The 12,552-nt window shown below is 26.9% G+C and overlaps 1 protein-coding gene across 7 annotated transcripts in view; it reads right to left on the minus strand.

Annotated features, from left to right (window-relative positions):
• LOC107454941 (ETS homologous factor) overlaps window positions 1-12,552 on the minus strand; it is a 149,936-nt gene that overhangs the window by 10,892 nt on the left and 126,492 nt on the right. For 5 of the 7 annotated variants that reach the window (XM_016072299.4, XM_016072300.4, XM_016072302.3 and 2 more), the window contains exons 3-7: window positions 6,195-6,351; window positions 4,453-4,710; window positions 2,476-2,631; window positions 1,151-1,252; window positions 901-978 (exon numbers count right to left, since the gene is read on the minus strand). In XM_016072299.4, coding sequence (XP_015927785.2) covers window positions 901-978; window positions 1,151-1,252; window positions 2,476-2,631; window positions 4,453-4,710; window positions 6,195-6,351 — 751 coding nt within the window. The remainder of the gene's footprint in view (window positions 1-900; window positions 979-1,150; window positions 1,253-2,475; window positions 2,632-4,452; window positions 4,711-6,194; window positions 6,352-12,552) is intronic. The other 2 variants (XM_016072301.3, XM_071177513.1) reach the window with 1 other exon arrangement.

A 12,552-nucleotide genomic window follows, 5' to 3' on the forward strand; every position in this document is an offset into this window, starting at 1 on the left:
AAAATTACAAGCGATATTAAATGATTTAAGATAAGATCAATTGAGATGATGAGTGACAAATGTTTAGTGAATTAACAAATTTCTAAAATCCTATCATCAAAAAATTCGTCTTATTAAATTTTTCTACGATTAATATTATTTGAAGAGAATATAATAGCGACATATTATGCCATAAGTAAAGTGAAGAGAAGTTAATTATTTAGCGAAAGCATTCTAAAAATCTACAAATAATTACTAAAACAAGTGTCTTGCTGAAGGATAAAACTAACTAAAAACAAGTGTCTTGCTGAAGGATGTTGTTTTTTCCCCATTTTTCGTAAAATATGGTAAAAAAAAATAAAAATTTTACTTTTTTTATTATTAAATCGTTATAAAATCAATTTAATTAGAGAAAAATTTTTTTTCTCAAGACAAATAAATGTTTGTATACCCTTTTTTTTTACATAAAAAAGTGAATTAAAAAAGCACAGGCATGTTTTAAAACTGTTTTATACAAGTTATTATGTAATGCACAAATGATAAAAAGAAATAAGAAAAAAATATTAGTTTAATATTTTACTACAGTTTTAGTAATATCCAAGATGTTAATTTTTTTGTTAAATATTTGTAATTGATTTAAAAATCGAAAGTTTAAACAAAAATATTGTTTAAAAGTCTTTATTTTTTCTCAATTTTATTTATTTATTTTTTTAAATAAATTTATAAATAAACGTGCTTTTATTTTTAGATAGATAAAAAAAGTATACCGTTTTTATGACGATGCTCGCACGAATCTAAAGAAAACTAATATATTTTTGATAAAAGTAAAGCTTATCGTTGTTTTTGTTTTTGTTTAATTATAATTTTAGGCATTAAAATTAACTTTTTTTCACGAAAAAAAGATTTATGCCGACAAGATACCTTGCCGACTTCTGGAAGATCTGGCTTCCGTTTTAGGTGGCCTACCTCTTCTGCCGGGTTTCTTTCCCTCTAAGATTTCTGAAAAATAAAAGAAAAAATAGCAACTTAGAACAGATTCAGGTAATAACTGAATTTAAATAAGCTCAGTATGAGTTAAAGTGTAGTATACAATAAAACTTAAAAGTTTTGTTTTACCAAGTAATTGATATATCATGCAATTAAAGTTTACATTTGGGAGATGTAATTTTACCTGAACACAATGTAGATGAGATAAAAGACGCATTAATTGTTGATTTTTCATTTGCTGTACTCATACTGCTGCTTGTACTCTCCCGATCTTCTCTGTCTGAATCTATACATGAATAAAAATTAGAAGAGTGAATTTCGTAAGAGCATGTATCTAAATATATCCAAAAGAGCATATATCTAATATATTTAAAATAATTAAAAATGAAAAGATATTTAAATATTTATTAGGTTTTTAAAAATACAGCTACATTTTACATAATGTCAAGTACTACTTGTTTTTAACCCATTTAGAGGTGTTGGGTCAAAAATTGTAGCATTAATTTACGACCAAAGTATAAACTACTAAAATTCCATTAGTTTTTATAGCTTAAATTGCATGGTTTTTAATTTCCTGAAATTTTGAAAAATAAAGGTAAAGAAGATTCTCTCATTTTATAGTTACATACAATGACCATAATTATTATACCATTTTGAAAATAAAATTTTAGCTAAAATTTATCAGCTTCTCGCGAGAAGCATTGGTAATGTTAAAGAGCATCACCGTTATTATTACAGGAATTTGAAGTTTTGTAGATTAAGAAAGAAAAGATAAACGAATTCTTATTTCCGCATGAGGAAATTTATTTGTTCAGATCCTACAAATTTCATATTAAATCCTATATATTATGTGTATTGTAAGAAACATATTTAAAAGTACATTTATTAACGCAAAGTGAACAACAACAAAAAAAAACACCCTGAATAACTTTTGCTTCAATAATAGGATTCTCAGATACTTAGTGCCGATCTTTATGGTTTGAAAAATTGCTCCTCTAAATGCTAAATGATAGGTTTTATTTATTAATGGAGTTAGTAAATTAGGCATAAAAACGCTCTTTTTCTAAAATAACATAAATTTTTTTAGGCAGATTTAGATTCTTGGCCATCAAAATATGGAAGGTAGCTCTATCAGGTAAACATCATCCTGATAGTGGAGAATAGTTTAAAGCTTTGGTCCTATAAAGTAAAGTTCCGTTTTTGCATTTTTCGCGGTAATAAGGGACTTTATAAACGTTACTAAAACTCCGTATATGCAATTACAAAACTCAGTTATACAGTAATAATTTCATACAACAAATAATTGTAATAGTTATTTATTGATTTAAATTATTTGATTTGATTATAGTTGGAAAATTTATTAAATTTGTCAGATATGGAATTTTTAATAATTTTAAACTATTTAGTTGAAATTTGAATTCGATTGAACAGTTTTTGAGAAATGAACACTTAAAAATACTGTGTTCTTAGTTACTTAATAATAGTGTATAAAATTATAAATATACTTACCATGACTCGATGAAGGACTGCTACCCTGAATATCAGATCCAGCGACGCATAAAAGATTTGAGAAAGGGTCGGTGGTCCATGTATTATGGAAAGCTGGAAGTCGGTGATCAGACTCAAACGATGACATCTCCAGAGACGATGGACTCAGTGGATGATCTGAAAAATACAAAGTTCGATTTTTTAAAAAAAAAATAAACATTAAACAAGCCTCTTGAAGAATATGAAGGATAACTAGTTCTTATCTATTTTTTTTCAGTGTAAGAAAAGCTTCTCAAGATAAAGAGTTGAGAGAGGTAGTTTCACTTTAATATCATATTCTTGTGTGTTAAAAAAAATTGCTTATCATATCTCCCGTCACTTCTGAGTGGTTGCAGATAAAAATATTTAAGTTATTTCCTTTCACATATAGTATCAGTTTATGTAGTTGAAAATATTTAAACAAATAAAGTTGAGTTTTTCTAGAGCTGTTGCAGATTTTAGATTGATAGGCTTTAAAACTAAATACAATTTTTGATATATTTAGTTCTATACCCTATCAAACATAAGTTACACAATCAGATTTAGCGCAGGCGCAGTTTAGTTAAATTTTAGAACTCTTAAGACGGTGGATCATTTTGATGATTAATTGTCTATCATTCGCACTAAGTCATTAATTATACTATTCGCAGTAAATGAGCCGCGGTGGTTCACGAGATAGAGAGCGTTCGCTTCCCAATGTGGTGACTCATGTTCGTACCCCAGCGGTGCCTGGTTGGCACGAATTCCGTTCCCGGCTAGCACTGACAACAGTACTGGCGTAAAATAACCTGGTAGACGGATCATGGGTTAGAGTTCATTTGTAGTCGTGCTAATCATGTAAGGATTTCAGAGTTCTCCATGTAAAGATGCGGGTTACTGCCAACAAACAGTCCTTCACGAGGCTAGTTTGTCCCAGAAGTATCTTTGTTTTTTGGGTTGGTTTCAAAAATACAGGGCTACTGTGTTTAACATTAATAGTAATGAAGTTCATTGAGTTGGCTGTTCAACACCGATAATAATGTAAAATAATATTCACTACATATGGGACTGCCATATTTGTTATTGTCTACAAGCTGACAAATACAGTATTTCAGTGGAAAAATAATTTTAAAATGTTAAGTTTTAGATGGCTTCCACTTTTGAAATTTGTATAATTATAGATTTTAAATTTTTTTTCGGGGNGGGGGGGGGGGGAGTCTGTAGAAAATCGTTTTAAACAATCTAACTAAAGCAGCTACTTGAGTGATTAGTTAAGTCATTAATTCCTTAATTAGCTGATTAATTGGTTTATTCATTCATTCATTTATTCACTCGCTATATCACATTTTTGCCGTGACACTAAGTCATTTTTAGAAGAGAGTCAAACCTTGTAATTTTCCCTATGTCTGGTTCCATGTTTTTAATCTCAAAGTTCAACTAATTTTTAAAATAATAAATCAGTAAACCTATTAATAAATAACAGACTCTTTAACTTTCAACTTAAGTAAGAATTAAAATAAAAAGCATATCTGATTCCTTTCAAGCGAATTTTAACAGTATTTCAGGACGGTTAAAGGTGACATACTGCAGTTTAAGCTCTAGTTAATGCCACATATTTAGTAACAAACACAAAACTGATATAAGTATATTAACCACATAAATTGATTTTAAGCCATGCTTTAAGATATCATGATGAAATTACCAAATTTTACCGAATTTCCTCACACGCAATAAAACCATATTTTACTGTTATTAATTTATTATTATTTCGATAATAATAATTATTATTATCCAAAGCTCACTGGAAAAATTTACCGTGCTTTTTGATGATCCCCCAAATAGCCAGAAACATGGTTTAATTTTACAATATTGTGGTAATTTTGTCCATACTTTATTTTCAGCATGCTTTATGAAACTTCTCATAGATATTACCTAAATTTTAATTTATTAAAAATAAATTTAAATAGAATGTGTACTTACAGTGATTACTTAATTCAGTTTGTAAGCTTTGATATATCATGGGACCATATTGATTGTCTAGTGTGAAAAACTGTTGTTCTGATAGTGAGCATAAAGTTTGACCATCCATGCGGTTGAGCTCTGGAATGAACTTCAAATCCAATAAATCAATATTTGCCTGCTTCGACCAATTTATAAGCCATTCTAAAACTTCAGTATCGCTCCACTGTTGGGGATGTTTGCTGTATTGCCATGCACGGGTTTGTTCCCATTGTAAGTCTGAAAGAATAATGTAACTATTTTTATAAATCTATTTTAAATTTAGCGTCACGCAAGAGACGCAAAAATAATAATTTAACGCCTAAAGTCTTTAAATGCCTATATGAACAAGCTTTTGGGAAATAGCCGTCCTTATTGTGTATTTCTAAAATCCTCGTCCAAAAAAAAATGAAATAAGTAGATCAGTATTCGCAAATAATTATTTTAACCAGGAAAAAACAAAAACGCTATCAAAATTTTAAATGGTTTTTGAAGAAATGTACGACTAAAACATTATAACGTGTCCCAACTATTAACAGCTACATACCTGTAATTTTGAAATTTCGTTGGATTAAAATCTCTTGTCAATAACTCCATGTCAAGTTTGAAAAGAAAATATTTGTTTCTTTTCTATTTCCAATTCTAATTTTGACTCATTACAAATTTTTATTACCTAATGCATTATTGTAAATTGCCTAAGTTTCAGCCAGTCACAATAGTGCACATAATTCTAGAACTTTTCCTTCTATCCATTGTTTTCCGTTTAATGTTTTTTTTTTATTTGAATATCTGACAGTTTTTATTGCTTTTTTTCATTTATGTCAAACTCTCATTTAGTTCATATTAAAATTAACAGTTAGGATAAAAACTCTAATTTCAAAAAAGACTGACACTAAATATATTAATTAGTTAATCTGTATTTAGTTATAATTTTTCAATACGATTAGTATCTGACCGGTAAAAGAATGCTTTTATATCTCCCACGCTTACTATTATAAAAATTTCTTGGTTTGCATACCCATCTCTCCCTAAGTTATTAATTGGTTAGTCCGAAATTCTAATTAAAATGTTGTGTTATACATTCTAAATATTATAGTTTACATATAGTATTGTAAATTTAAACTAAAAACTATGCAAGCTATAATTAATAGGGTGGCTGGAAAAATACATTGTAGAGACAAGGGTTTATATCGTTTATATCTCCGTAAATTAAATTGATTATGGGTCGGTTTCACGGCACGGAGCTTTAGAACTCGCTCCAAATTTCTTCAACTAATGAGAAGTTTATCGTCAGCGGTTGTCAATAACCTAATATATATATATATATATATATATATATATATTCGGCAATAGCATATTTTATTTGATTAATCAAGTGTATTTGAAATCAGAGTAAGATCAAATGGATACCTATGAAGATTTGACAAATNTATATTTAAAACAAATTCTAATTATTCTTTACTTATTATGTAAAGTTAAATTTGTACCATTGATTTAATTTTATAATTTTTTTAACAAAAAAAAAACTCGTTATTTATTTTGTAAAATCTAATTTTTATAGTACAGTTCAGATTAGGGGGGAAAATAACTTGTACAAGCAGATTAACTATGATATAATATAATAAACAGCCTGAATGCCAGAAAAAATATTAAAAAAAGTCTGATAACTAGTAATTTGTGGTGTAGTGATAGTTTTAAATGCGAAATAAAGGTAACAAACTTACCATCTATCGGCTCAGTGGCAAGTATATATTCCATTACAGTGTTATTGCTATACTGATTTGAAGCTTGACTAAGAACTGGTGGCTGTAGGTTGGTGTATTGGTAGTTATCTTTCTTGGTGACATCGTTATCGTAAAATGGAACATCAGATCCAACAAACTAGAAAAAAAAAGTAATTGAATAAGAGATAAATGTCTGAAAACAATACAAACACAATTAAAAAACGAAACGATTTTTTTTAGAAAGATAAATAAGTTCACAAAGTAAATACACTAATGCTTTTGATTTTATTACAGATAAAAAAAATTTATATAATTATTTTATGACGTATAAGAACCTTTTTGTTAATTAGTTTTAATTGATTTTTAAATAAGTATTTTTCTTTACATCAAAGAAGATAAATTGTTATTCAAATATTTAGAGTGTGATCGGTTTCTTTTTCAATCAGAAAAACAGGTATCAATAGCAAGTGCAAATAAATAGAATTCCAATTCCTGTTGGAAACTTTTAAAAATTGCTTTATTTCAATAGGTCTAATTTAGAAAATGACATCTCATGTATATCCATGAAAATAGTGCCATGTGTATGAAAATTTTCAAAAAAAAGTTATGTGTGAAGACTTTTTAATTCTTTCTCAAATAAATACACTAGAAATGTTGTTGAAAGAAAATTATTGCAGTTATTGATGTAATACATTATAATAAATAAATTTGTTTTTAAAAAAAAAAAAAATTATATTCTATGTAGAACTATAGTTGGAAATGTTTGGAAAAGAAACCTATTTTTTTCAGGACACTTTAAGAAATTGGAAAAAATGAAAAGAAATAGAAGAAACAGAGAATGACCAATAGAATTCTTTTAGCGATAAGCATTATGAGACAAGTTTTTAAGATTTACTTTTCTAAAAAAAAATAACTATCTCTTCGTATTATGCAGAATTTAAAATTCTGCATATCCAATTTGTAAAAATGGGATTTACTGGAAGAAAGTGGAAACGGTTTGATGAAACGCAAGAAGCAGGAAAGAATCAGTAGAAATACGATTAACTAGACGAAATAGAAGGAATTAAATATATCAAAACAATTGTTTACGATAAGTATCATAAGACAAATTTAAACTTAAACAAATAAACCTTAAAATTTTACAAGAAAGATAAAAGTTTTTGAAATAATTAAAATTAACTTAAAACTTAATTAAAAAATAAATTAATAAAAAAAAATAACTTAATTAAAAAAAACCTTTTTTTATTATTATTTGTTTTATACAGAATTTAAAATTCTTTATAAAACAAATTGCATTCCTTTTTAGTTAACTGCAAAAATTAAAAAAAAAAATGAAAAAGTTATTACTAACTGCAAGGCAGATAGTTTTTGGATTAAGCAACAAATTTTATTTTGATTGCTATTTTAATTTACTAATTTATTTTTGAATGGATTCGTCGGTATCCTTACTTTCCTAAATAAACATATACACTTATATTTAAATAAATTATGTGAAGTTGCATTACTTCTTAGTTAACTGCATAATAAACTTTTAAAAATAATAATAATGAAAAAGTTATTACTAACTGCCAGGCAAATAATTTTAATGTTAAGCAACATATTTGATTCTGATTACTATTATAAACATTTTGTTGTAAGAATTTTTCAAGTGATTAAATTTTCCTTATAAATTTTAATCTGGGGAAAATACATTTCCATGCGTTATAGAGAGGGGATGAGAAACTAATATCATTAACAATTGAATCAGCATTCTTATGAATAAAACAAGATTCCAGTGCATCAATATGAGCTGATGTGGCAGGGGTGGAAATGATTTCGGTATTGTCGAAACCGAATTGATGCCCAAGATTCCAACAATGTGTGGCAATTGATGATTAATAACGGAAATATTTATTGCGTTCCTTAAGTCTAAATTTTAAAACTAGTATGTCCGATGCAGACAAGGTCGCACTGAGATAGAATGTGGTAAATGCCCCAATTTATTAAGTTAAAAAATAATTAACATATATTATTTAAAAATTTCAAATGATTTTTAAAATACACATTTAAAAATTATTATGATATAGTAAGTGTTATTTACAAAAATTAGATTCTACTATAGTTTTGCTACAAAAAAAAAGAAAATAAAAAGAATCTATACAGTTGTTTAAATATGTTAAGAAGTTCATTAAATTAATTTTTCAATCCAATTGCTGCCTTTTAGTCTTTACTTATTTAAAAATGATATTTTAAATAACTTGGTATTGGTACTATTATTTTTACTAGATAGTAATTCTGAACTGTTTCAAAAATANTATATATATATATATATATATATATATATATAAAAAGGAGAAATATATAAATATAAAAAATATATATATAAAAAAAGGAGAAAAAGAAGAGTTTCTTCTAATTCTTCATTTTGGTTGGGGAGAAATCTATTTCTTTCGGGATGGTTCTTTTCATGATTCATTACGGTTTTCATTACTGTGGGTAGAACTTACCATCCCTTTATGGAACTGATTAAAATACATAAATCAGAAATAAACTAGATTAAACAAATAAATGTACCGATTCTCTATTTATTGATTTAATTGATTCTATATATTGATTATAATTCAGGTGAGTAGCTACAGTATTTAGAAACATCTTAACACACACTGAAAAAATAATACTTTACTTTCGGAAAGAAATTTTAATTTAGTTTTTTCTATAGCAAGGCAAACTAACGGCTCTCATGAAAATAAAATAAACTAGTTCTCCTTGACAAGGCCACGTGCCCCATCAAATAGAGCAATTAATATTCCGCTCATAGAAATAATAAATAGTTCTATTCACAGATGAAATTTATTTTACACTGATTATATTTTATTTGGCAGGCATTTCATTATTTATCATCTGATAAATTTTACAAATTAAATGAATAATATAAAATGCATACATTTCTGTGCAATTAATTTTTTATTAATTAATGAGATGTAAATAAGGCTAGTTTATATAGAATTTAACAACGCAATTTTCTTCTGCAAAAATTAATTTTTTTACTTAATATTTGAAAAAAGTGTGTAAAATACAAATTGAGTAATAATAATAATCTATCGAGAAAAATTAACACGAATTTTATAATGAGCCAGTTTATGAAACGTTTAATGATCAGAGAGAAATATGAGTTGAACTTAAATAAATAACAATTTTAAATATGTATAACTATTTATTAATGCATTCAATTTCATAAACAACATGTATTACCTCTCTTAACAAGTTTAAAATTCAATAAAACTCAAAACCTCCAATGCTTATTTTTATACCTCTAAATCTAGTTTTTAGCAGATTATGTTTTGTAGAATTTTTATCTTTTAATTAGAGTAAAAAAGAACATTAAAATTTAAAAATAAAATGTATATTCCTCCATGAATCAACGCCACAAAGGTGTTTTATTTACATGCATAACGAGATGTAATAAAATCTTATTTTTAGAAAGATTTCTTTTTAAATAGCTAATTACCCACTTTTTGCATTAAAAAAGTGTGCAAAATACTAAACAACAAAGTTAATAAAAACTTGTATATTCATATATTTTATAATGAATCCAAGTAGCAATAAATCGTGAAAAAAATTAACCCGCCATAAAAAACACTGACCTGCATTGTTTATCAAATGTTTAATATTCATAAAAGAAACAACCAGAACTAAAATAAGCAACTCTTTCAAAGATGCTTAAGTTTTTAATAATAGATTCAATACACAAAATACCTGATCCCCTAAAACAAGTTTTAAAATACGCAAATTCATTTTTTATAGTTTAGTAACTGTATGGAAGTAGGTAAAAAAAAGGGAATATAGTTTCCTCGTTCTTAAAATAGGCTAATCTGACAAGTAACGATTATCTACCTACTTACCTACCTATCACGATGTATGACGAGAATGCTCAAGTGGTTAACTGGATCTCTATGGAATCACACGACAGCATAAACAAAACCGGAGATTCCAGTTTAGATTACTAGATGAATGGAAAATTACTATGTTTATTTAATTCCATTAGGGTTTTCACTAATGAATCTAAGAATTGTTTCAATGCGTAAGTGAAACACATGATATACGTGCTGATTTTTTTTTCATCGTTACAATTTAAACGAAAAAAAAAAACGTACGATGCAGGCTCAGGATTGCGTTAAACCTTTTTGTAAACACGGAGAAAAGAAATTCTGGTAAAATTTTCGCACTGCATAGCGATAATATTTGTGATAAAAAACACTATAAATCGGCTCGGACAGTTAATAAAAGTATTATTTGTGTTTGGCGTAAGAAAAAATAAAAGAACATTACAAAAATTTATTTAAATCTAACACAATCTATCGCTGATGAACGAAACTTTATAATTTTTTGCTTATTAGTAGCAAATTGTAGAAAAAATATTAATATAAAATAACGAAGTTGTTATCTATTTGTCTTTAATTATTAAAGTTTATGAAAACCATTGTTATCATTAATTTATAGTGCCAAAACCAAAATAAAATAAAAACCACTATAAACCAAAATATGCGGTAATTAAACCATTCATTTGGTAAATGTTTGTTCATATAGTAATGGTTTACCGAAAATTCTAGTTTTTAAAATTATAGCTCTTATAACCATACATTTAATAAAAATTACAAAACTGAAAAGTAAATTTAACCAAACAAATGGTTTTTATGCCATGTAGTAAGGTATCATGATGAAATTAACAAATTGTACCACAATTACCAAATTTTATCTCCAATTAGAAAACTATAAGTCAATGTGAATCTTACCACAATCCTTACCAAAGCACTTTGGTAAAAATTACCAAGCATTTTGGTGCTCCTATTTAATATTAAAATAGCTTATTTTAAAAAAAAATTAAAGCAATGTTCATATGAAGTTGATTTTGATATGAATTAGTGGCATTTCTTTAACTTGTACCTGCCGCGATGGGTAACTAAAATGTTCAAGAGTTAAACTGGATTTTTGTAAAATTACACGACAGCGATGGAACATTGCAATGCTTATTAATTCTATCAAAGATGTGTTTATTGAATCCAAAAAGAATTTATTCCATCACTAGAGAAACTAAAAATTGCTTCAATGCGTAAGTGAAATTAGTCAAGTAAGCGCTATCTTTTTCATAGCATCTATTCAAAATAAATAAATAAATAATTTTACCAAAATCATTGCCAGAGCACTTTGGTAAAAATTACTGAACTTCTTTGGTGCTCTCATAGAACCAAAAATACAGGATATTTTAGAGTATCTAGGTAGTTTTAACCATACATTTCTTTTCAGTGCAGATATGCATAGTAATAATAATGTAACAATTATTGCATCAGAAGAAAAGTGAATTAATTTCCAATGAGAAATCTTCAAAATCTCCCATTCTCACAATAAAGTATCATAATTAGTCACAATTTATATTTTCTTCTAGGTGACAATTTTTTAATAAAATTTCGGGTGAAAAGAATAATCAAAGAAACGCGAGTGGCTCATTGAATTCAGATTTTATTGTCACAAAAGAATTACTTCAAAAAGAAAAAAAAAACTTAATGGCGTTGCGTGATCAAGGTAAGGAAATAAATGGTGTTATAAACTAGGTCTAATGTGAAGAAAAAACTAAAAAAAGAGGGGAAAGATCACTTTAGCACGATGTCGTGGAAGTTGAGTTTGCCTAAGAAGATAGACCCCCCTGATTTATAACACCACCATAACATAGAAAACCCTTTATCCAAACAAGTTTTAGCAGGAAATAAAGAAAACGAATTTCTTCACCTGCATCAATATTAGTTAGGACTAATATAAATATCAACATAACTCATACATATCATATAACGGATTTCTGGTTCACTTGGTTAATTTCAGCATTTTTTTTAAATATATTTTTCTGGTTCTTGTTCTTATTTTAAGTATTTTTTTTACATACAGTTTTCTGGTTTATATGTTTATTCAGTATTTTTTAAGGTTCAGTATTTTTCATACCGGCTTGGAAACGCTATTGAAAAGCATTTTAAATAATTTCGCTAAAGGCTTTTCAATTTTTTCCTTCCACAATATGTGTTAGTTATAGTAAAGCGAGAAGAATAAATCAACAAATGTGTTTTTGAATTCCAAACAATTTCTAGTATTCATTTCAAAATGTTTTAAAGGAAATTGCTTTATCTGTTAAGTTTAGGTGCAATACTGCATTTAAAAGATTTAGGAATTTAAAACAATCTAATTTAGTGTTTAGATTATGTAGAAAGAGTGGATTTCCTAGGTTTTCCTAGTACGCTATTATTATTCCATAAATTACATTAAAATAATAAAAAAATCGTTTATTGGTCTTCGAGACACTGACTTATCTTGATTAATTTTTAAGTGTTAAAAG

The sequence above is a fragment of the Parasteatoda tepidariorum genome, chromosome 2 (assembly GCF_043381705.1).
Source record: "Parasteatoda tepidariorum isolate YZ-2023 chromosome 2, CAS_Ptep_4.0, whole genome shotgun sequence".
NCBI lineage: Eukaryota > Metazoa > Arthropoda > Arachnida > Araneae > Theridiidae > Parasteatoda > Parasteatoda tepidariorum.